General features: G+C 48.5%; 1 protein-coding gene across 7 annotated transcripts in view; it reads right to left on the bottom strand.

The window, feature by feature from the left end:
- CFAP61 (cilia and flagella associated protein 61) overlaps window positions 1-25,731 on the bottom strand; it is a 101,852-nt gene that overhangs the window by 71,094 nt on the left and 5,027 nt on the right. For 5 of the 7 annotated variants that reach the window (XM_082047499.1, XM_082047498.1, XM_082047501.1 and 2 more), the window contains exons 5-16: window positions 24,819-24,886; window positions 23,797-23,923; window positions 16,664-16,781; window positions 14,648-14,798; window positions 10,422-10,513; window positions 9,508-9,641; window positions 7,914-7,953; window positions 6,755-6,894; window positions 3,336-3,462; window positions 2,736-2,813; window positions 1,992-2,198; window positions 652-786 (exon numbers count right to left, since the gene is read on the bottom strand). In XM_082047499.1, the coding sequence (XP_081903625.1) occupies window positions 652-786; window positions 1,992-2,198; window positions 2,736-2,813; window positions 3,336-3,462; window positions 6,755-6,894; window positions 7,914-7,953; window positions 9,508-9,641; window positions 10,422-10,513; window positions 14,648-14,798; window positions 16,664-16,781; window positions 23,797-23,923; window positions 24,819-24,886 (1,417 nt within the window). The remainder of the gene's footprint in view (window positions 1-651; window positions 787-1,991; window positions 2,199-2,735; window positions 2,814-3,335; window positions 3,463-6,754; window positions 6,895-7,913; window positions 7,954-9,507; window positions 9,642-10,421; window positions 10,514-14,647; window positions 14,799-16,663; window positions 16,782-23,796; window positions 23,924-24,818; window positions 24,887-25,731) is intronic. The other 2 variants (XM_082047500.1, XM_082047504.1) reach the window with 2 other exon arrangements.

Raw genomic sequence — 25,731 nt, 5'->3', positions numbered from 1 at the left:
TTATGTTTCTTTAGGAAATTACAGCTACCTACTGAGATTATCTATCACTAATGGTGTTTTTCCTAATATTTCAGCCTCACTAGTTACTTCTGTGAGGAGCCACCTTCACATCAAATTTTAGTTATTTAAAAATGTAGGACAAAATAAGGTGTAAGTTATTAAATAAAGGAAGTTTTAAGAGACAATTGTTTTCCTTTGCTGTTAAATCATTTCTGATATTTTGAAGTGCTCTTTGAGGGTATCTTATGCATGGAAGAAACCTGACTCAGGACTGAAAAATCAAATTGACTTAAGTCATTTCTACAGCAAGAGTCTGAAGCATAACGTTGCTTTTGCCACCTGCAGAGCTCAAGCCTCAATGAACTCACCAGGAAGAAGGGCTGCACAGCAGGCCGGAGCATCTACAATGCATTGGCAATTTGAAAGCGACGTCATCAAAACCCACCGCTAAAGCATTTAGTACGAAAACGTTCTGGTTTGGTGACTGCTGTTTGTAGCGCTTGGAACCCGAGCCCAGGAGCAGCGCTGGGACCGCGCGGCACGGCCGCGATGGTGGATGTAATTAAGAAGCAGCCGATGAGCACGGGCCGGCGATGCCGCCCATCTGCCAAGCGCCGCCTGGCACGGCGCCCCCGCCGCCCCGGTACCCACCTGAGCCCCGGAGACCTGCTCCGACGGGGCGCCGACGCCGAGCTCTGCCAGCGGATAGACAATCTGTCGTCTCGGCCGCACGGGAACCATGTAATGAAGGGCAGATGTCAGGGAATGGGCCCGGGGACTCTGGAACTGAAAGACAGCGATCTATATTTCAGCAGAGAGAATGTCAGAACGGCACATCACAGATGTCTGCTGGATGGCTTCGCAGATACCACATTCTTAGCTCTGCTGGCTAAATCTGAGAGAGAAATCGGCAAATAAACAAACATACTCAGAGCAGAGGAATGAATTGCAGATAATTCCTGACACTAATGAAGATAATTATGAGAGTAATTACATTACTATCTCTGTGGGAATGACAGATAAACAAGTGGTTTGGTTTATGGGATTTTTCAGCACAAGTATTTTCCCCAGGAGGATATTTTTCTCCATAGTGATCATGAATCAGCTTGATTTGACCTCATTAAGCTATGTTATCTGCTTACTGCTAACCTTTGCTTGTTTGGCAGAGAATGGTTATGAATTTATATAGAAATTCTATACCGACTAAAATGTCAATTTCATCCAAGTGATAAATGTTAATAAACTGGCATAAACCTGAAGTGAACACAAACCATAATGAGAACAGCACGGCTCATTACAAATAGCAGTATTCCATTTATTACTGCATGACCGGCTCTGTCATAATTTACAACATAAAAGTTAAAAAAAGATAATTACAGGAAATAGAGAATGAACATTAACGCAAACTAAATTACACTGAAGTACCGCTCCATCTACAAACATTGAGAAAACTTGACGCTACTATGTTGAGAACTGAGTAAAATATCACATTCACCACTTATTAGAAAGCAATGACAAGCTGGAATTATCGGGAACATTTAACTTTTGCATCCACTGCCATTAAACTGCATTTTTGGAAGTGCCTCTTAAGAATCTGAGGAGCTAATGCTACACGAGGACATCGGTTCCTCAAGAGAACACTTAATAAAACTCTGCAAAAGCGCTCCCTGGGGAGGCAGAAAAAACACACGTCTGGAAACGTACCTGCGCCCGACCTGTGAGAATCCCGCTGGTTAAAGGGCGGCGATTTCAGAGCCACCGAGTCGCCCTCCCCACGCACCGTGGGCTCCCCCGTTTTCAATGACAGTGAGGCGCCCAGGTCCCACTGATGGAACAGTCTAGAGTACCGAAATCACTTCTCAGGATTCTTATAAACCACCTGTGTTCTTAATATTGTCCTGTTTACAGTCATTCACAGAAGCAAAGAGAAAAACAAAGCGAGCAAAGATGACAATATTTCGTATTAAAAATACAACTAACTTTCTTCTTACCTCGCCTTCCACATACTGTGGATAAATAGGATAGTAAAGAGAAGATTTGTGGGCCAAGCGAAGAATCTCCTTTAGAAAGTGCTTTGTATAATGATGAAATATAGGATTTAAGACGAAGTGGCAAAGATGTCCATGTTCTTCTTGCTGGTAGAAATTGAAATTAATAAAATCTTCAATGTTGTAATGTGATCGAACATACTCAGTATCCTGGAAAGTAAGAGTTTGGAATTCAGCAGTGATGAAACAGCTACATTAACAATCTTTTAGCAAGTGCTTTCTATCAATTAAGGAACTAAATCCGGGCACTGAAATGGAGTGCCTTAGAGAGTTACTCTCTGTTAAAGCACACTGCCTCAACAGATTGTTCCTCAAAATCTTTTTATTGTATCAAAACGTATTCTTGCAGTTCACCCACCTTTATTGACAGGGAATGTACACCTGACCCTTTCACAACAGTATCTTGTACAGGTTAACAGACATTCATGGAGCAGGGGGCAGAAAAAACCAAATACAAACCCAAACTGTTGTGCCAAGTTCAAGACAGAGAAGTCCAGAGTGTCCTCCCACAAAGCAAACTGACTACTCGGCAGCATCCACGGCCAAACTGCTCACTGACTTTGGAAATGGGGGGCAAAACACAGGGGCTTTCTGCCAGGGACGTGTACAGCGGCAAGCGTGAAACTCGGCCTTTGGTGCTGGGGGCCAAGTGGAACAGTTCTCACACAACACAGAAACACAACTTACCATTTCATCTCTAATGACAGAAATACCAACTATTTGATCCAAAACTTCTGCTACGAAAGCCTGCACTGGGGTCCCATCCTGCAAGGCAAAAGCAACACATAGCACACTTCCTATTCCATTACTAATCTTTCTTTTGAGTTGTAACGGTGTATTTCACCGCACAATCAGAGTTCAAATACTTTCCTCGCAGTGCACATTCTACACACTGTCCCACTTTAACCCCCCTTCCTGAACTCAAGGTGTAACGTCTAACCAAGGGCCATGGCTGCACCCTTGAGCGACCCTCAGCTCAGCCAGGATGGAGCTGCTGGAGGAGCGCTACGGACACAGCCACGGCGTGAGCCCTGGGTTCGCTTCTGAGCTTCGGAAAGGATATTCATTAAAATATACATTCTTCTGGCCCCTCCAGAGAGGCAGCTGCTTTAGCCACGGCTCACATGAACCCTCGGTCAGGCTGATCACAGCCCATACCAACTGTTGGTGCTGGCTTGAGTACCTATATACAGACAGCATGCTAGCTGAGAGTAACGTGATCAATTCTGCTTGTATTGCCCAGTATCTACCCATCCTCTTATAAGTGTATTTGCAACAAATACTCACAGGATCCCTGCGAAACAGATTAAATCTCTCTAAGTCATTCAATATGTTTTCATTCAAGCTAAGGGTTTTAATGAGCATTTTGACGCCAAGTACGTCATCGGTTGTTGCCCTTCTTACATTAAACGACCTGTAAAGAAGAAAAAGAGAGGGAGAGTGTGAAAGTTCACTCTGTGACAAATTAAAGACTACAATTCCCATGCTTAAGACAACATGCCTTCCACGTGCACCAACCATGTCTTTTACAAGTTGAAATGGGTTGCTATACGACTTTTGTTCCAAACGCAGATATTAACTTACGGTGTGAAAATCCATGTACTTAGGGCACCTCGAGACTGCTGCTTTAAGTGCTACTGAACAGCCAGCCCGCATGCACCTACAGCCCAGCCCCACAAAGCAACACGTGGCTCTAACCACAGACATCACCCAGTCCTCACGTAAAGCAGAGCCAGCAGGCAGAGGGGGCAAACAGCCTTTTAAAATCAAAGTACAATCCGTAAGCACACACTGACACACCTGGGAAAAGAGAAAGAATGGAAACAGTGAAAGAGTAAGAAAAGGAAAAAGAGAGAGAGGAAGAATAAAACAGAGGCAACCGTCATCCTTGGATATGGTACAAAAGAAAGGCAGTGCCACCAATTGCTCCAACAAGAACAAATTGCTAAGATTTGTGCTAGGCCTCGGTCCTTCAAACAGTAATACACAAGGATAAACTTGCATAAACCGCCTCTGACAGACACGATCGCCCATTAGCAATCCCACAGCAATGACGCGGTATGAAAGCGTCTGTGCAATGTATACAACCAGCAGCGTGCGGCCATGGCCAGGAACACCCCGGCACTCCGCTGGGTCACGCTCTGTTATAAAGCACCTCTCCCAGCATTAGTTATGGAAGACGTGCTGCCGGCGGCACCGCGGAGCGGCCCAGGAGCTCTCCCGGGCGCCTGCTGGAGCCACCGCGGAGCGGCCCAGGAGCTCTCCCGGGCGCCTGCTGGAGCCACCGCGGAGCGGCCCAGGAGCTCTCCCGGGCGCCTGCTGGAGCCACCGCGGAGCAGCCGAGGAGCTCTCCCGGGCGCCTGCTGGAGGCACCGCGGAGCGGCCGAGGAGCTCTCCCGGGCGCCTGCTGGAGCCACCGCGGAGCGGCCCAGGAGCTCTCCCGGGCGCCTGCTGGAGCCACCGCGGAGTGGCCCAGGAGCTCTCCCGGGCGCCTGCTGGAGCCACCGCGGAGCGGCCCAGGAGCTCTCCCGGGCGCCTGCTGGAGGCACCGCGGAGCGGCCCAGGAGCTCTCCCGGGCGCCTGCTGGAGCCACCGCGGAGCGGCCCAGGAGCTCTCCCGGGCGCCTGCCGGAGGCACCGCGGAGCGGCCCAGGAGCTCTCCCGGGCGCCTGCTGGAGGCACCGCGGCTCCCCGGGGAAACGGGGCCCACGTCACACAGACCCGCAGAGCGCTGTCCGAGCGATGAACCGCGCCTTAGCTTCCACAGATTAACTTACCTCACACACACTTATAAAACCTTGCTACTCATGGAGTATTATTCCCATTCTTATTGTTTCCAATTTAAACTTGTATGTGCTATTCTTCAGCCTCAGTCACACTGAGACTGATTTTGTGCAATATAGTTTTAATGCACAGCACCAGTACCCTAAACAAACCAAATGTCTGATCCGTTATGGGAAATTTCACAGCTCAACCTCATTGATCCTTTTCAACGCGATTATCTGAGTGCTCAAAAGCACATGTTTGATTACAAAACTACAAAGGAGTCTGAACTGAGTGGGTGTCAGCTCGGTGTACCCCTTGACTGGCCGCTCGCGCAGTGGCCGGTGTGAAGAGAACACCGTGCACACACCGAAACCTTTCAAAATAAACCAACCCAGCAGGTCTGGCGTGAGTGTGAACAGCAGGACAACCCAAGGCCCGTGCTCGTTTCTCTTCCAGTAATGAATTAACTCATTTGAGATGCCCAATCCCTTTGACTGCTCACGGACCAGGACACTATTATTATTATGCTTTTTAGTGAAAATGGAGGGAAAGTATCCATTAAGCATTTCAGGCTATGCCTTGTCATCTCTTATTTTTTCTCGCTCGCTGTTAAGTAGCAGACCTGCACTTCCATTTGCTGCACTCCTGCCTTTTGTGTACTTAACACTTTTTCTCATTCCTTTTACAACCTTTACTAATCAGTATCTCATTTTGTGCCTGGGCCTCTTCTGATTTTGTCCTTTCATGTCTTCATATTCTCATCTTCTTACCCCTGTTTTTCTTTTAGTCCATTTTCTGTGACTTCCTTTTGACTCTCCTGCCTTTTGAAAGCCCTTGGTTGAAGTGCAATATATTGATCTTTTACTTTTTCATATTTTGGTTTTATATCTAAGCGAGCATCTGCTGCTGTGCGCTGAGTTTTTCCATCCTTCAGAAGCTTTCCAAAAGCTTCATCTGCTTTTTCCGTAGCTTTTCTGATCCTCAGCCTCAATGAAAGGCTATTTTTCCTTATTTTCCTGCATAGCTGCAGGGAGTTTGGAAAATGCCACTAATTATTCTCTTTTCATGGAAGGCCTGGTGTCATTTGGAATACACACAGTTTAATCAGAATTGTGAGGGGTTTTTTAAAAACCTTGATAACAAGTTTAATTTTGACCCAAATCGCAAGAGGACGTATCAGTAGCAGTGCCACTGGCGAACTGCGAACAGCTGCAGCCCAGATTAGCAGGAATGGCTGCAGCGGCTCCTCCGCATCCAGCTGGATCCCCACACAGCGCGCACGAGCCCGGCTCCATCCCACGGCACCGTCCCAGCGCCAGCTCCTGCCTGAGCTACTTGTGCACCATCAAAGGTGATAGAGTACGCAATTACAGCACAAGCGTTTCTCTGAAACCAGGCGGCATTTAGCTACACTAAGACAGAAATATCTCCAGCTGTGCCACAGTTTAAGCTCGGTGTTTAGGCCAGTGCAGGCCTGTCACACAAACAAAGCATTGGAAAAGTCATACCACCTAACACAAGTCATCGCAAGAGAGGGCTGTGTCCTGGTTCACCAGTATTTCAGACTACAGGAGTGTTCAAAGTATCGCAGAAATTGAAAGGTACAGAATAACGGATTCAACACAAAAAAGGAAGAGAGAAATGGTATCAACTAGATACTCAACAATGAGGTTACTGCTGTTCTGCACGTTCCAGAACAGCCTAACTTCAGGGTGCCACTGGGCCACCCCAGCCATCATCTTCATTAAGGTAGTACTGTACATACGAGTTTTACATGAATCGGCTCATTGCACTTTGTTTTAACTTAAAGGAAACTCTATATAAATGCTGGCAGTCAGAAGGTGGTTGCTTTTACAAGGCTAGGCTGGATGGCGCAGGCATTACATATTCCATAAAGCAGCGCTGAGTGCATCGCTGGTCGCCACGAGGCGCGTGACTCACTTGAGCAGCCCCGCGCGGTGGAACACGTACAGCTCATGGTCACGTTGGGAAGCGCAGGAAGGGACAACCCGAACAAAACTCTGGATCAGGTGGAACTCCGGTACATTATGTGGCACAAGGATGACACAGAAGTCTTTGTCCTGAAACAGATTTGCAGACAATAAAGGCTCTTAGTGATCTCAATCTAAGCTTTACACAAAAGCTTCTGACTAGAGGGGACAGAAAGGAAACAAACCGAAGGCAGATCTTACAATGTATGTTCGCTCCAAGTGTTGCTCTACGGATGCCCGGGCAGCACAAAGGAGCCGCTGGCTCACAGAAATGAGTATTTTAGCTCCCATGGTAAAGATTTTCTATTTAATAGCCTGATATTCCCTAATGGTCTTTTTTTCCCACCCTCCTCCCCCCCATCTTTTTTTCTTCAGTAGAATAGAATATTTTAGTTGGAAGGGCCCTACAACAACCATCTAGTCCCACTGCCCAGCAGAAACATTATCTCTATGCCTACATCTTCAGGGCTAACATTTTTCCCTTAAAAGGTCATTTTTTCTACCTTACTACTCTTCTGAAGTGAAATTTTAGGACAACGTATGGATGTTCTGCACCTTTGCAGCCCAGTGAGACCATCAGGTAGAACGGCACACCCTAAATCCCGAGCAGCCAGGCGGTGTGCGCAGACCGACCTGCCCTGTGTGCACGGTGGCCGTGATGGGCACAGCTCTGTGCGCGCTGACGGCCAGCGCGTCCACAACTTGGCACGTTACCTTGCCATAAACATACACCTTCAGCGCCACTGTTTAGGCTATAGGGTTTTCCTTAATACTGCTGCTTTCTAGGCTTTAACTCCACCTCTTTCCATGTATTTTCCATGGTTTTATTTTTAATTTAGGTATATAGTCTGGATCTATACATGATTTTAAGGGAGTTTGAAATATTTGCTTTCCAAATCTGCATCTCAGAAGAGTCCCCATGGAACATAAACCAAGGACTTATGCGCGCAGGACAAAGTGCAAAAGCAGCCCAGGAGGAGTTACTGCTGGGGGTAACTCAGCCCAGGTCCCTGGCCATACGTACCCTGGGAGACACTGACTTACCACCATTGTATCCAAATACTCCATCCCACCCCACACACACACTTTACAACTTTAATTAGACATACCGGAAAAAGCTTGAAAACATGATCCAAAAAATCCAGTGATCTGCAACCAAGAGTAAACAGGGTTAAATAAAGTGCCTACCAGACATCCTGTACATTTTGATATTTACACGCCATAAGTGCAACACTGATTCACAGTGCTAATCAGACAGTCCCGCTAGTTCATCATGGATCAGCTGCAGATGTTGCATGCTGCACATCAGGTGTTTAAAGCATCATTATCAATAAGAACAAACCTGAATGTTTGATACACCATCAAGCCATTGGGCTCTTCACTGAAAGGAAACAAAACGTTCCTCGTGTTCTTGACGTCACCATTTTCAGAAGCCACTGACGGACCGCTGGAGAAGCGCCGGTACACAGCAAACCGGAGCGAGGGCACCAGCAGCTGGTGCTGCGGTCCATGGTGCTTTCATCCAGAGCCAAGAGCTCCGTCACTAAGCACTTGGCAAACCTGCCCAGCGTATTCCGTCAGACTAACAAGAACATCAATACTCTGCAATTGTTTTTGAGCACTTTCCTCCTTTCCACTTCTCACCTACTGGTTCAGAGCAATTCCACTCTGTTTTCCATGGTGACAGGGAAATGTGACATTCGAGTTTTAAAAGAGATGAGAAATCTAAAAGGTTCATCCTGTTTCTCCTGTGTGTAAGGATACCAAAGAGCTCTAGACCCAAAGAGTTATGCTCAAATGCTATAAAATGTCTTTTTAGGTAATACATATGTGTACTGAATTTCTTCAAAATACTGATAAGACCTCTCCTCCCTCCAGACCTGTAATTAAGTTCCCTTTAATTATTTCACCAATATTATTACCGAACGAAAAGAGAATTTCTAATTAAAATACCTATGATTGAATGAAACCTGAAAAAAATAGCTCTGAATACAGATCTGGATTGGGCTATTGTATATATTCACCTACACAATACTGAATTATGACCAGTTAATAGGATAGCTAAAGGAGGGAAAGGAAAGCGCCAGCGCAATGCAGTTCTCCATTCTCTGGTATCCAGCGCCTTCTGGGCAGCAAGGAATGCAACAACAGATGGAGGAGATTTTTCGGGGGGCTTTAAAAGGTATCAAGTATCTCCAGATAAAGCAGCAATTTAGTTCCTTTGCATTTTGCTTTCAATGCACTAACAAGCCACATGACAGCTCCAGATTTAAGAGATGGAAACATGAGCAAATGTCGTGGGGTAACACGCACTCCCCGAGGGCGCAGACGCAATCACTCCTGCGCTGGAGCAGGACTGTTGACTGTTTCTGGGCCCGTGTGCGCGGGGTCCGCAGCGGCTCCTTCAGGACAGCATCCCGAGTTCAGGCTCAGCAGCAGCAGCGTTTAAGATAAGAACCCTGTGTCTTCCCCCTACTGTAGTGGACACTATCACAGAACACTGAACTCTTAACTTTTTGTCCACGCAGTCCTACCGAAAATGGGAAGCTGCAGGTGGAAAATTTCAGTGAGTTATTAGTGGAGGTAAAAGAGAAATTAAAAAACAGAGGTCAGAAGAAATCCAACCGAACTTCAGCAGGTGCTGCCACATTCAGATTTCTCCTAAAAAGAGAAGATTGAAAGTAGCTATTCACCCATACTCACCTGGTTTCATGCTTCTCATCGATGCAGAACACGTGGATGCAGAAGGCGCTGGAGGCTCCTCCGCACGCTGGCTGACCAGCACCCTGCTCACCAGCCAGCAGCTCAGCGCGGGAAGCACCGACGGCTCCATCTCGCTGCAGGAACAACACACAAGTGGTCACTTACAACGCTCCGGAAAACATTTCCATGGCTTAATTAAAAGGTCCTGCATCGTTCCCATCTCTTAGCACTCCAAGCAGACACACAGGGATGTACTTTTTACTTGTCACGTTTTGACAAATACAGAAGCTCAAGGAAGTATTTTTAATGTAATATCTGCCTGTTTCTGAAACGCTAGATAAAAGCGGCCTTTAAAATACATACATTCTTCCTGAAAAGCAACATATTCACTAACTAATAGTTACCATTAGAATCCCTTTGTGAGGTGATAAAATATTTCTCTTTCAGAAAAGTTTCTATATAAAAAAATTGTGTTTCTAGATGCATATTGAAAATATATGAAAATTAAAAACACGCTATGTTAAAGAAAATGGGATCAATGCATAGAATACTGTGGAAATGGAAATGTATAATAATGGGAAGAAAACCAGAGCAGCTTTGATCCAGCACTGAGAGACCAGAGACAGATGCAGCCCTCTCGAGTATCTCAGGTAGATCCTCTGCTGACTGATGCTGCACCGACACACCTCAGAGCAAAACTCCTTTATCACCTCGAGCTGCCCTCAGCGGGAAAGAACAGGCAGAACATGTGCCCTTTACCTTCTACAAATTACAGGCTAAACCGCAGCTCTATTGCCGCTTTTCAGCTTGGGCAGCTTTCCATCAGCACCAGACTTTCAGCTCAGCAACACAGTCAAGTTTTGCTTCAAATGAGCTTTCAAAGTTATCAGCGGTGCTGTGTACAGCGGGATTACCTGCACAGCTGCCTCCTGACCGCCAGTATGTGCACAGGTTTGTGATGAAGCACACTCTGTTTCTTGACTTGCTTGATTGCTTTTATCTCCATCTGAGTAACAAAGAGAATAGATGCGTCAGGCTCCAAATCGCAAGCTGAACAGTCACAGCAACGACAGCGAGCGCGCCAGGCCGGGCTCCTGAGCCGCGCCGGAGGGCGAGTCTCTTTAAAGCCAACAGAGATGAGGGTATTCAGAGCCAGACAGCAGCTGATAATGCAGCAGAAAAGTCGCTTTTCAAGTTAAAGTGTGGACCACAATTATTTCAATCATCAACTTTGGAAAGAAACATCACAGTATTAGTGAATCCTGTGTATTACTCCAAATAACCAAAAGCAAAGGACACCTTCCATAGTTCTGTCATTCCTTAAATCGTCACCTCCCTAGTTTTACACATAGGTTCACCGTTTGCTTTTATATTTAAAGACAAAGCCTGAAAATAGGTTTTAGCTACTCAAGTGCTGAAGTGTGGGAATGGCTGCTGCAGGACACGTCGCGTCAGGACGCGCTTGCACCGACACTCCAGTAACACGAGGAAGTGGAAGCTCCTGAGCTCCAGGAGGAAAAAGCCTTCAGCAAAGCCAGCACAACAGCTCTGCACTCCCCGCCCCGAACCTCGCCTTGGGGAGCCCACCTGAGCTGCACTCACCAACACAGCATTGCCTCACACAGTACCGAGTTCGCATTAGAACCAAAATACCTCAAAGGTTTAAAGTAATTTAGCCAACAGTATTTTCAAAACTCTTATCTGAAAATCTGTTTCTCTGGTAGCAGAAAAGAATGCAGACACAACGCGCAGGGCAGGCAGAAACACAGGGGTTACAAATCACGGTTCTCCAGGGGTATCACAGATGTGAGACTTCTCAGAAATGATCAAATGTCGTCCTGATTAACCCAGCTACATTTCTCATTATAAACAGCCCTGCAGGTGTCACAAGTTAATTAATACAAGCCTCTTGTTGTCATGTAAATATTGATGTGTTGTTTCTGACTTTCTACTACAACGAAGCCCCTCAATGGCTCCACCCTCCGCTCCCGTCAAACGGAGCTGCACCCGTTTACACACACGCTGTACGCCTGCAACTGCCAAGAACAGAAATATTGCGGCACTGAAGGCAGTAAGGAACACGAACGCAAAGGAAATTCGAGTAATTGAGCGGCTGCTGGGTTGTCAGCAGAGGCTCAGCCAGCGGATCAAGAGCCAGTTCACATGAAAAGCCCTTCAATCACTCCCACCGCATCACAACGTCCTCTAGCTGCTAATTCGTGACACCGCAGAGCAACAACCAAATTACTGTAATTACCCCAAAACCTAAGTGGCATATCAATATTGTGTTAAATAGGCATTTTTTACACTCTTTCATTATTATTCAGTATTACATTTTGAAAGGAAAAATATTATCAACCTGTGGTCTCTGCTTACAAGCTAAAGGGCCTGAAAAAATACCCTTAACATGGTTTTGGTCTTTTGTGGTGTTTTTTGGTTGGTTGGTTCTGTGTTTTGCCTGGTTTTTAGCACGGGAATGTAAAATCATTGCAGGCAGGGACACATCCTGCATTTTGAGTTGGCAGCGCTCAAATTCACTGCAAGAACGTCCGCACCCCCTGTTGATGTGCAGTCCAGAGCCCTGGCTGCTCCCACGCCAGCGGCAGCGTGCAGCACGTGGCCAGCGCAGCACCTGCAGCCACAGGGCAGCTGGTACAACAGCGCTCGTACAGTCACGCACATGGGAGGCAACAGAGTCACATACAAACTATATGTGACCCACGCCATGATATGTTCCAAGGCCATAGGTCAGCCCTTGTATTGGAAAGGCTCAACAACGGACTACCAGGATGCAACTCTTACATGGGCTCTACATTTACCAAAAAAGAGAATTCCCTTCTCAAATGACATTTTTAATAAAATTAAAAAGTCAGAGAGGGTGGGAATCTGGCTTATGAGTTGGTCCAGGTTATTTTGCAGTACATTTATTAAAATAGCAGGCTTTTTTCTTTCCTTTCTTAACAGAAAAACCCCAACCAACCAAACGCGAGCATCACTGCTTTTCCCCAGTCTGAACGACCGAACGCGGCAGTGAGTTCTGAGACACACCCCCCTCACCAACGACACCCAAACCCCTCAGAGGGAAAGGGCTGCTCCTTCCAGCCTTCTGAGAAACAGGGACTTTCTGGTCATAGTCACAGGTCTAACGTGTAACCAGCTGTTACACAGTGCATATCTTCTCAATAAACCACAGCAGACTTCCGTAACTGCGACCAGCTAATGCCTTACTGAATTGGTATCAGAAATTAGATTAATAATAGTATATATTTGGGATTTTTTCTTTTCCTTTTTTTTTCCTTTCTCTGAAATTCAACCACCACAGCCTTTAGTTTCATTTTTCTCCCTTTTTGGCCATACCAGGCAGGTATAAACAACAAGTTATGATGTTTCAGGACAACCAGCACTTCTAAAATATGCAAAGCTACAACAACAGTTTTAATTATTCTTCGGTGACAATAGAATTAATATTACTGAGCTCCTCTAATTTCTGCTCAATTTCTACTGGCTCTCTCTCTGTAAGAACAGCACCAGCCAGGCTCTTCACGTACGATACTCCAGCTCCTTCCCGGGCGTGTATCTGCGAGACCGTCAGCGACCTGCGCTCGGCCATCTGAAACAGTCCGCAAATACTGCTCGCTCCCCAGAGCTGCCCCTTACCATTCCGAATACAAGGATACTACTACTACTAAAAATCTTACTTCAAGGAGACACACGGCATTGCAAACTATATCAGTATCAACCCTCGAAAGTAACATAGCTTTTAAATGGAAAGGAAAAACGAGATGAACGCGTGGGACCACTAATCAAGGTGCTTAATGAATTTCTGAAAAGCACTCGGATGGTAGATTGACCACAGTTATATAACAAACTGGACAGAACGGTTGTTTATGCTACTTAGCATGAACATTTAGAAAGCCTCATAGATTTCCTAAATGTCAAGAAAGAAGTGTAAAAGCTGTCCTGCTAAAGCCCCTACCAACAACCGAGCGGCACCGGCTCTGCCGCAGCTCCAGGGCGAGCCGCCGCGGCCACGGCCGTCACCAGAACCCGGGGACAGGCACAGACGGCTGCGGCTGAAGGGACCGCTGGAGGTCACCGTGCCCAAGCCCCTGCCAACAGGGGCCCTGGAGCAGCCGCCCGGCCTGCGTCCCAGCTCGTTTCCAGAACAGACTATCCGAGCGATCTTTCTTCCTCCCTCAGTCTCATTTGTGATTCTGCGTGTCTGTCACCTGTTTTGAAACCATCCTCCTGAAGCTCCAGGAGCGCAGAACGATGCAGGAGCAGACAGCTTCCTTCATCTCTCTTCACAAGGAGGACGAGTCCACGGGAGCAGCTCTAAGGCTGGTTTTCTCTCCCTGTCCTGCTCCACGGACACGGCCCTGAGGCCCCAGCTGGCGGCTGCTCTGCAGCTCCCTGGCTGCCTTTTCTGCCTGCTGCTTTGTGTTTAGACAAGCAGATACACAACCACCTAATGGTGTTTCCTTTCATTCTATTACTGATAATTAGTAGACAGCAAAATGTTGCCCTTTTGCACAAAATGCCCTTTGACACTGAAAAATAAAGGTGACAACTGTAGATCATTTACATGATGCTTCTGTTCTACAAACAGGTGCCATTCATGTTAATGGTGTCTATCATCTGCAGTAGGGTAGCTGCTAAATGTGGTGGTGCATCGTGCCCACTATAAAAATAAAGAGACAGATTCTTGTAACCTAGAGGACTGCAAACAATGAGCAAGGAGAGCAGAAGCTGGACCACAAGGAAATGGCACAAGTCAATGGGACAACATAACAGGCACAGTTAATCAGCTGCTTAGCTATCAGACTTTAGAACCAAATTTCAAAATTAAGTCTTCAATTAATAGTACAACTGTAGCTAATTAATATAAAATACACCTGATGCTTTAGCTTTCTGAAACTTGAAACCAAGGTTTATCCCGAGCCTGGCATAGACCAGCTCCCACAAACAGCAATCACTGCTGTCCTGAATTAAAAAGCACCAGACAACCAGCTCCAAAACAGATACCTTGTTTTGTTTTCTTGCTAGTAAACCTATATCCTCTTCCAACCTTTTGAAAAACCTATCAGAGGCTAGAAATAAATACATCTTGAACGTATGCAGCACTTGAGAATACAAGTACCTTCCTGAATGCTCGGCTCTCGCGGCACCTTGAGAACGTCAGGCTGCGGTTTGCAGAGGCCGTGAAAAGGGCCCAGGTCAAAGCACTCCTGAAGCAGGGAAACGTTCACTTGCGAGCACAGGCTCATGAACCCCACTGCAGTGCCACCATCCTGGAACAGAAAAGCAACGTCACACGCGTGTAACACTTGAGCACGTGGTTTTAGGTCAGCACAAAACCTGAACAAACAGGCGCTGGAATGTAAAGGTTAGTGTTCCACCTCTGGCTGTGCAAAATAGAAAAACATAAAGGAACTATTGCAGCAAAAGATGCTTTTTTTTCCTTGTGTGTATTAGGACTTGTACATTAGATGTTATAGCTAACGAAGTAATTATAACCTCTGAGAGCATTAGGATTATATATATGAAACAACTAATGACATACTGTTCCAATAAAACATTTCTTACAGTAAATAAAAACCCTACCTTTTGACTATATCTCTCAAAAAGGTATATTTTTTCTTTAACTTAGAGTGCAGCTACAGTAAAAACGGGGTTTAGCTGGCCACACCAGCTGAATCATTACTGGACACAGCTTTGTAAATAAAGTTGTGCTCAAACCAAAAAGCATGTTTTATTTTCCTATGAAAAAGATTAAATTCAAGAATGCAATTATATCGTATATAAACAGTATCTAATACTGTATATGGCATATATTATTTGCAGCAATTATAAGTGCTAATTATCTTCAAGTTCAAAAAAACCCTAAGACCTAGCGTTAAACAACAACAAGTCCTGGCAAGTGTGAAAACGACCAGATCGCTGCAGTGCTGAAACGGCACTTTGCTGTGGCTGGTGATTACCTAGCACTATATGCAACTTTCTAGTGGAACACACATAATCACAACAAGTTCTTTCCTTAATACAAATAATGAAAACCTCCTCTTTACACGTAACGAAATCTCCGTGGCTGGATTTGGGTAGCTGTTTTATCAGGCCATCAGCACTCCCGTAAACAGAAAAAAATACAACGTTTGATTTTTTTCCCCTCGAACAACAAGTGATTGTTTGTTTGCCTTGTTTGCGTAACCGGACAAAAGCTGGGGCGCTGCAGTTGTCTGGCCGCTATGTAATTTTAGGCCCAAGGCTCAGCAGAGGCTGATTAACCAATCCATCTACCATATGTGCAAAGAGAGGCTGCCAGCTTCACTCTCTGCAGGGAAAATTGGCTCCTATCTTGGTTCGCATGGAGGTGTCTTTCCAATCTGCAGCAGCAGCGGCAAGTATAAACTGCGAGGGCCTGAAGCACCTTTCGCTGGTATCACATTGAGCTATAAAGTGTACAATTGAAATGTATTATTTATAAAGACAGCCATTTGTAATGTGCTATTACACTAATGCTTTATTGTTTCCCATTTGGCTTCCAATGGTAGTGATTACATGTTAAGGTTTCATAAAATCATTTGCTACAGAAAGCAGACTTCTGGAATTAAGTAGGTTATGCTGCCTATCAGCTTGTGAAGCAGAATTATACCATGCAGAATTACTAACGCATGAAAACATTAACAGGAATTTTCAGCAGGACAACTGTTGCCACTTCTTTAATTTAATTCCTGGTTTTCTGTCTTGAATTCAGCAAAAGTCTGACTGCCTGAGCCAAAAGATAGAAAATGTCTATAGCGTTTTTAACTGTGAAAGTGTTACTGGCTGTTAGTTTTCACATGTTAATTTTCACCAGGAGTGAAAACTGGTCATCTGTGATGCAAATGTCCAAAATGGCAACGTGGTTTCCTCAAGTCGCTTCCAGTTACTCGAAAAGAATCTACACAATCACTAGGAATTGCCGCTTCGTTTGCTTACCAGGAGATGGCAGTCCCCAAAAGGCACGCGCAGCCCGCGGCACGCCAGCGCAGCCCGCTAACCCTGCCGTCCGAAACCCAGCCTGTTTTCATCCGCGGAGCTGCAGCATGAGCCGTTACTCACGTGGGACATCACTAACACTGAGCCTACCCGAACCCGGAGCTTACGGCACACTGACCTCACAAACAACCGTCTGATGTTCTGCATCTTGACATTCGATGAGATTAGCAACGAAATATTTACTACAGGTTTCTTTCAGGGTCCAGATTTGTATGAGATCATCATAATCTTCCAACCTACAAAAAACAGATCAGGTCATATCCTAAAGATCCACTGTTAATAGCTGTTGATCACTTCTGTTCTACTCTGTTAGCGTATGGACAAACATTGCAAATACCCGACCCAAAGCCTCCACGCACAAACGTGCAGCTCCAGGTGTGACACGTCCCCGGTGCAGACACAGAGCACGGCCAGCACAGCCCCCAGGGCCCAGCGGAGGCGCCTGTCAGCCCCGCCGGCAGCCCTGCGCGCAGCTCCCCGCGCTGGCTGCACCGGCCTTTGGGCCGCATTTACAGTAATTACTTTCCGTGACTCAAGCCATCAGCTGCTTAGAGTTGGCAGAGATCTCGAAAAGCTACACCGGTGCAATTTAGAAAATCGGTTCTTTAAAAAAAAAAAAAAAAAAAAAAGAGTGCCTTCCTGTATGGGAGAAACAGTGCTGAGGATCGGCTAGATGGCTGTCATTACACACAGCCGTGCAGGAGTCACCCGGCACACACAGAGCCATTACGCCTTTGTGAAGGCAAGTTAATGCGCCACTACTGAAAAAGATACAAAGGCCAAAGTGCAATTATTCTCCCCCTGTGCCTCCCGAAGGCTTCTGCAGAGCTGGAGCCGCCGCTGCGGGGCTTCGCTGCCCCGCGCTGCCGAGCTCCGCGCAGCCAGGCTGCAGGACACGGGCCACATACTGCACTGGGGTTTACCTGCTGCCGAGCTCCGCGCAGCCAGGCTGCAGGACACCGGCCACATACTGCACTGGGGTTTACCTGCTGCCGAGCTCCGCACAGCCAGGCTGCAGGACACGGGCCACATACTGCACTGGGGTTTACCTGCTGCCGAGCTCCACGCAGCCAGGCTGCAGGACACGGGCCACATACTGCACTGGGGTTTACCTGCTGCCGAGCTCCGCGCAGCCAGGCTGTGTCACACTGGCCACATACTGCACTGGGGTTTACCTGCTGCCGAGCTCCGCGCAGCCAGGCTGTGTCACACTGGCCACACACTGCACTGGGGTTTACCTGCTGCTGGAGCTCCGCACAGCCAGGCTGTGTCACACTGGCCGCATACTGCACTGGGGTTTACCTGCTGCTGAGCTCAGCACAGCCAGGCTGTGTCACACTGGCCACACACTGCACTGGGGTTTACCTGCTGCTGAGCTCAGCGCAGCCAGGCTGCAGGACACCGGCCACATACTGCACTGGGGTTTACCTGCTGCTGAGCTCAGCACAGCCAGGCTGTGTCACACCGGCCACACACTGCACTGGGGTTTACCTGCTGCTGAGCTCAGCACAGCCAGGCTGCAGGACACCGGCCACATACTGCACTGGGGTTTACCTGCTGTCGAGCTCAGCACAGCCAGGCTGCAGGACACGGGCCACATACTGCACTGGGGTTTACCTGCTGCTGGAGCTCAGCGCAGCCAGGCTGTGTCACACGGGCCACATACTGCACTGGGGTTTACCTGCTGCCGAGCTCAGCACAGCCAGGCTGTGTCACACTGGCCACATACTGCACTGGGGTTTACCTGCTGCTGAGCTCAGCACAGCCAGGCTGTGTCACACTGGCCGCATACTGCACTGGGGTTTACCTGCTGCCGAGCTCAGCGCAGCCAGGCTGTGTCACACCGGCCACATACTGCACTGGGGTTTACCTGCTGCTGGAGCTCAGCGCAGCCAGGCTGCAGGACACGGGCCACATACTGCACTGGGGTTTACCTGCTGCTGGAGCTCAGCGCAGCCAGGCTGTGTCACACTGGCCACATACTGCACTGGGGTTTACCTGCTGCTGAGCTCCGCGCAGCCAGGCTGTGTCACACTGGCCGCATACTGCACTGGGGTTTACCTGCTGCTGGAGCTCCGCGCAGCCAGGCTGTGTCACACGGGCCACATACTGCACTGGGGTTTACCTGCTGCTGAGCTCAGCGCAGCCAGGCTGTGTCACACTGGCCGCATACTGCACCGGGGTTTACCTGCTGCCGAGCTCCGCACAGCCAGGCTGTGTCACACTGGCCGCATACTGCACCGGGGTTTACCTGCTGCTGGAGCTCCGCACAGCCAGGCTGTGTCACACTGGCCGCATACTGCACCGGGGTTTACCTGCTGCTGGAGCTCAGCGCAGCCAGGCTGCAGGACACGGGCCACATACTGCACTGGGGTTTACCTGCTGCTGGAGTTCGGCACAGCCAGGCTGCAGGACACCGGCCGCATACTGCACTGGGGTTTACCTGCTGTCGAGCTCAGCACAGCCAGGCTGTGTCACACTGGCCGCATACTGCACCGGGGTTTACCTGCTGCTGGAGCTCAGCGCAGCCAGGCTGCAGGACACGGGCCACATACTGCACTGGGGTTTACCTGCTGCTGGAGTTCGGCACAGCCAGGCTGCAGGACACCGGCCGCATACTGCACTGGGGTTTACCTGCTGTCGAGCTCAGCACAGCCAGGCTGTGTCACACTGGCCGCATACTGCACCGGGGTTTACCTGCTGCCGAGCTCAGCACAGCCAGCCCGCGGGACACTGGCATGGGCTGCATACTGCACAGGGGTTTACTTAAACAGACACAAACTATCCCGCATTGAAGCACTTAAAATAAAAGTTAATTCTCAGTCAGGATCAATATAAGCCTTAACAAGAAGCTTCACTGCTTTACCAATAGACTGAAGAATTTAACAGTGTCTCAGCTGAGGCACGAAGGCCAACGGCAAACCAGCTCTAACATGGAACTGCTTGAAACGACACTGCCGTTTTATCTGTCTATCTGAAACATGTAAGTGGTCCAACCAACAATTCTGCTACTAAAAGCGGTGGTAAGAAAAGCGGGGCTGAGCGGGGCTGCCAGAGGGAACGACTCTGAGTAGCCGACGGTTCAGAACTGCTGTTGTGCCACGGAACCTGCTGCCCGCTGCCGCCCGCCGCGGCTCTGCTGCCCCCTGGCGGCTCCGCGGAGCGCCCGGCCGGGCCGGTGCGGGGCCGGCGCGGCATCGATGCGGTGCGGGGTCGGGGCGGCGCGGGGTCGGGGCGGTGCGGGGCCGGGGCGGCGCGGGGCCGGGGCCGGGGCGGCGCGGGGCCGGGGCTGGGCCGGGGCCGGTCCTCCCGTGTGCCCCGACCTCGGGCTGTGTACCCGTCACTCCGCACCGCCACCGCGCTCCCGCGGGACGGCCCTCCCTGTCTCCCTAACATTACATGTCAACAGAAAAATGATCTGCAATAGTTGCAATAGTTCTCTCTTCTTCAAAAACGTTGCGTGTTGTAGAAACAGGGTTCAGAACATAATGATCAGCAGTGATTATTACTCCCCTCAGTTACAGGAAAGCTTGTGTTTTGCTTCAGGCCCCTATTGCTCAAGTCTGTATGTGCTTTATCAAAATACTTGTACCTATAATTGGGAAATCTTAGTTCTGCATATGCAACAATTCAGAAAACCAAAAAAACACAAACCACCACCACCAACAACCCTCACGATACTGATTTCTATTCTTTACGGGTTTCTGGATCTAGAAGCAGCCTTAAACTTAACACGACCGGGCCAAAACATTCCATTTCTAGTTCTGTGAAGCACGGTCCGAGTCTCTCAGTGCTGACGGACCCCAGCAGGACACTGAAGGACAATTTCAGGGGTATCGAGGTGGTTTTTGCTGCTCCTGCACACCAGAATGAATGGCACCTTCTGTAGGTACGATTTTCCAAAAGGAAAATGTACAGAAAATATACCATCAATTACTCATCTGTAGAATTAATTCAAAAGATGAAACTAAAATGGAGTTCCGGGAATAATGAAGCCCTGAAAAATCTATAGCAATTCACATGATATCTCAAGCCAAAAGAGCAGTCTTCTCTTCCCCACGGTCAGTATCGCGAGGCAAAAACCACAGTAAGGTTTTCTGTCATCAGAACTTCACTACTTCAACACAACTAATTAGGGCAGCAAATCTGATAACGTGTTATGAAACCTCGAACAAGGCAAACTAATGTAGGGGTAAAGGAATAAGACTGTACTCTTATTGAAACCTGTGTTTTGAGTGGGATACATATTACACCCGTCTCCAAAGCCCACGCTGCGCTGGCTGCTGACAGCACTCTGTGTGTAAAACACGACGGCACGAGGCCGCACACTGAGGGGCGCACGGCAAATGGTGCTGGCTCGGGGTGCAGAGCCTGAGCCGGCCCAGCAGGGCTCCACGCGAGCCCAGCGCCTCCCGCACGCTACCAACCGCACAACACAGCTACTGCTCATCTTCCTCTGCTGTTAATACCGTCCACCAGCACCACAGTCTGAAAAAAAGAAAACCCAAACGCTCACAAAACAAAACACAACAGCTTTTTGAAATAAAAATACTACGGAATTCCTAGGTTGTGATAATAAGTACAACAAAGGCATTCTACAGAGCTGCAAATTTGTGAGCTCTCATATATGGTACAAACCCAAGAATGACAGGATCTGAAGGTGAGATATCAGCAAGAAACTGAAATACAAAAGCTTGGCGGACTGTGTTCTGGCACACTACAGATTTATTTCATATGATAAAGGTCAGATGGGGAAAAACTTCAAAACCCAATGGTTAAGCAAAGCATCAGGGCGCAGGTTCCTTCCCTGCTCTGCTGCAGGGCGGGGGGCGCGGGGCAGAGGGCGCGTGCCAGGCAGGCGGCGGGGACAGCGCAGCGCCCGAGCGCCCCGCTCCGCGTTACTGTGGATGCGGCTCAAGCGCAAGGGCGAGCGCAGGGGAGGAACGGCAAGCGGCTGCTGCAGACACCGGGCAGCTCACCGAGCACCCGTCCGCAGGCAGCGTCAAAGCACGCACTTCATACCACCAGCTACGGGGCAATTTGAAAGAAAACAGTCTCCGGGTTAGACTTCTAATAATAAAAGAAATAAGCTAACGTGAATAATTCTTATTCTTCATAAGAAACCACAGAAATCCCAGGCAAGACGATACCTCTTATGTGAAGTCTTGGTATGGTCTGCATGACACTTGCAGTCACCTCAGAAATATTTCTATTGATAGCACCCAGTGGCCATCAAAAGAAAGAATATGATTAATATTAAATAAAAACCAAACAGAATAGTTGGAAATCAAGACATATGTTAACACTTTAAAACCTCAGAAATAGATTTCACCAAAGGATAACTTCGCAGTATTAAGGTTCATTCACATACTGATAGTTAGTAGACAACTCAAAGGAAATACACATAAAAGTCTAAAAATTGTAAGTCAAGCTAATATGCAAACAATTCTGTAACATATTGAAATATCCAGCCCTATAGCAGAGGGGTGCAAACGGCCAAGGTCTGGCTCAGCCTTTTTTCTTAGAATGCTCAAAAGTCCAGCTGTAGGATATTGCAAACATTGACTAAAACTACAGGGTAAAGAGCACAATCTGCAGATTTGTTTCGGGCCTGTTTGGTAAAATTAAACATGTAAAACCTCTCTCCAGGAGCCAGGATGCTGTCACAACCCAGCCCAAGATGTCGGTACGAATTAACCCCACGCGCGTGCATTTCCCAGGCGGACGTGCCTCCCGTGGCGCCGCTGTCCGCCAGCCCGGGGGACGCGCACCCGCAGCGCCGTCCGCCAGCCCGGGGGACGCGCACCCGCAGCGCCGTCCGCCAGCCCGGGGGACGCGCACCCGCAGCGCTGTCCGCCAGCCCGGGGGACGCGCACCCGCAGCGCCGCTGTCCGCCAGCCCGGGGGACGCGCACCCGCAGCGCCGCTGTCCGCCAGCCCGGGGGACGCGCACCCGCAGCGCTGTCCGCCAGCCCGGGGGACGCGCACCCGCAGCGCTGTCCGCCAGCCCGGGGGACGCGCACCCGCAGCGCCGCTGTCCGCCAGCCCGGGGGACGCGCACCCGCGGCGCTGTCCGCCAGCCCGGGGGACGCGCACCCGCAGTGCTGTCCGCCAGCCCGGGGGACGCGCACCCGCAGCGCTGTCCGCCCGCCCGGGGGACGCGCACCCGCAGCGCCGCTGTCCGCCAGCCCGGGGGACGCGCACCCGCAGTGCTGTCCGCCAGCCCGGGGGACGCGCACCCGCAGCGCTGTCCGCCCGCACGGGGGACACACACCCGCAGCGCTGTCCGCCAGCCCGGGGGACGCGCACCCGCACACACACCCGTGTCCACGACACAGCGTCCCAGGGACGCGCTTGGCCCTACAGGTCAGATCCCACGACAAGGACCAGAAATGCTAATTGAATCACAATCCTGCTACACAACTGCATCGCAATTATACAGCACTGCACTTAGAACAAACAAAAGCAACTCCAGAACAAACCAGAACCAAATAAAATTACTTCATAAACCACCACCTTGCGTGCACTCTTCCCACCGAGCAGATACGGAATTAACAATAATTCAGAGTCTGACTTTTTAAATGACATTTACGACTTGAGTCCCTAAACAAGAGTACATCTGTGTTAAAGGCACATGTGTGAGCACATCAAAGTCTTTGCTCCAAACGGCACCCACTGAAACACACGACACGATTGAAAAAGCATGGCCTGTGATTTCCGTAAGCTTTCCGAGCAGCACGGAGGAGCCTGCTCCCGGGACACAGAACGAATGACGACATGCTCATGCAGACAAAGCTGGACCAAAGAGGATGACTTTCCGTGCCCGAAGGACTGCTGGGACTAGGGATTCCCTGCTCTTACTCAATTATTTTAAATAACAGCCCTTCCCATTCAGACTTTGCTCAACAGGTCGGAATAAGACATAAGAAAATTAAAAATAAGCTGGAATATGCTCCAGGAGATCTGCAAACTACATACATTATTCACTAAAACACACAGCGGAACAACTCGGCCAGCAGATTCACAGAATCAACATTTTAAACAAAAGTATTCTTTCCAGATAGCAACGTAGTTTTACAAAAAATACAATTGATCTTGTGATGCAGTAGAATAAAGACAGCATAGTCACAGAACTATCTAACCAGGTTATCCAGGAAAACGATAGCAGTTCAACTAAGATACCAATGCTGCAAGCCAAACGGTAAAACCCTTCAAGGACAGCCCTTGGTGTAGAGGAGAGAAACTGCATTACCGTGCCGTGCGGACGTGGAGCTGCGGGTGGCACCGGTGTCTGGGGCACACGAGCAGGGTGAAGTTCTCATCCACCACTGAACCCGGAGCAGTCGGCATCTCGTCAAAGACATTCCTTACGCTTGGCCCTGTGAACGACAAAAACCTGTTAGGAGCAGGAACTTCATTACGTAAGCTTTTAAATTATCACCGAAACTGAGGAAAAGAAATTAAACCACAGATGGTATAATGCTTTACATCTTTTAAGTTAAGCAACAAAGCTAAAATGACAGTACTATAAACATGTGAAAGAATTGTTACTGGATTAATTTGTTAATTAATCCAGCATCCCACACAAGCTTCAAAGCAATCAGAAACTGGTAGGATCCAATCCCTACAGAAATACTTGTCTTGCAACTAATAGCATATTAACACCTCATTAAGGTTTACAGATATCTAAAGGGGGAGTGTCAGGAGGATGGAGCCAGTGGCAGTGACAGGACAAGGGGCAATGGGTGCAAACTGGAACACAGGAGGTTCCACTTAAATTGAGAAGCAACTTGTTGGGGTGAGGGTGGCAGAGCCTGGCCCAGGCTGCCCAGGGGGTTGTGGAGTCTCCTTCTGTGCAGACATTCCAACCCCTGGACACCTTCCTGTGGAACCTCAGCTGGGTGTTCCTGCTCCGGGGGGATTGCACTGGATGGGCTTTCCAGGGCCCTTCAACCCTGCCATCCTGGGATTCTGTGATCTGACACTGGAGAACCTTTGTCAGGACTCTTACACCGAAGGAAAGGTGACATTTGTCTGACAAAAGCCTTTATTCAGGTAACATGCAACCATGTAAACCTCTTTCACAAGGTATGTACATTAGACGATACTTTCAGATTGTATTTTCTGCAGCTTTAGAAAATAACTGTTCTCAAAATTTAAAACAAAGTAAACCCAAACCCACACATGCAACAAAAGCCCACTAACACAGTGCATGGTAGTGAGGCTTGAAATCCTTCTCATTATTTTAAGAATAAAATAGTACTAAATTCTTACCTAAATTCTCATCAGCTGGTACGAAGAGAAGGATAAACTGCAGTTCTGGTACTGTGACAAAAGCTGTCCTGGACAAACAACATCGCTGTGTTCAGTCCTCCATTGGGACACACATCAAGCATGTACAGCAGCTAGTCTTTGCCTATGTAATGGTTTCCTCTAGTCTCACTACTCTTCCTCCACAAGTCCACACGGCTCAACACTTAAAACATTCCATTTATGACAAGAAAGATCATATGAAATTCATCTGGGCATTGTTAACGTTTTTCTACCTTACTTGTCTCTTAGTTTCCCCACCCTCCGATTTCAAACATCCGCCATTTCATACCCGTTCCCCAGTGGGGAAAAAGCTACAGACGCCAGATCTCTGCGGGCAGATCCCCGATCGGGGATGAGCCGGCTTGGCGTGGCAGAGGAACCGCCATTCAACAGCACCGCGCCAGTCCCTGTTACGGCAACAGACCGAGCCGTACAAATACCCGGGGCCGTGGCCACGCCTGAGTGCTGAGCTAACACGGCACTATGCTGTGCGGTTTGTGCTCTGGTTTGCAGCCTTGCCATATCATCTGTAGCTAGCAAACTATCAGTAGATTCCCCAGGAACAAGCGTATTCCAGAAACATCTACAGCTTTTAAGCTTCCTGCTCATTCATGCACTTTCCGTTTTGCAAGTGGAAATTTAGAAAAAGGAAAAATCAACCTGCCTTGCAAGTCCGGTTTCATTTCTGTGGACAACGACAGCAAAGAGGCAGCTAAACCTTTGCGGTTTGGGAAGCACGCTCAGGACCGTCACAGCTCGGTGTCAAAGCCCACAGCGTGCGTTTCATTAACACAAAGTTATCTTTTATTACCTCCCAGGACGGTTTACAGACATATTTGATTTTGATGCAGTGATCACCTTCGGGTATTTTGAA

Source organism: Streptopelia decaocto, assembly GCF_964273445.1.
Source record: "Streptopelia decaocto genome assembly, chromosome: 3".
Classification (NCBI taxonomy): domain Eukaryota; kingdom Metazoa; phylum Chordata; class Aves; order Columbiformes; family Columbidae; genus Streptopelia; species Streptopelia decaocto.
This window is presented reverse-complemented; position numbering and strand designations above follow the sequence as displayed.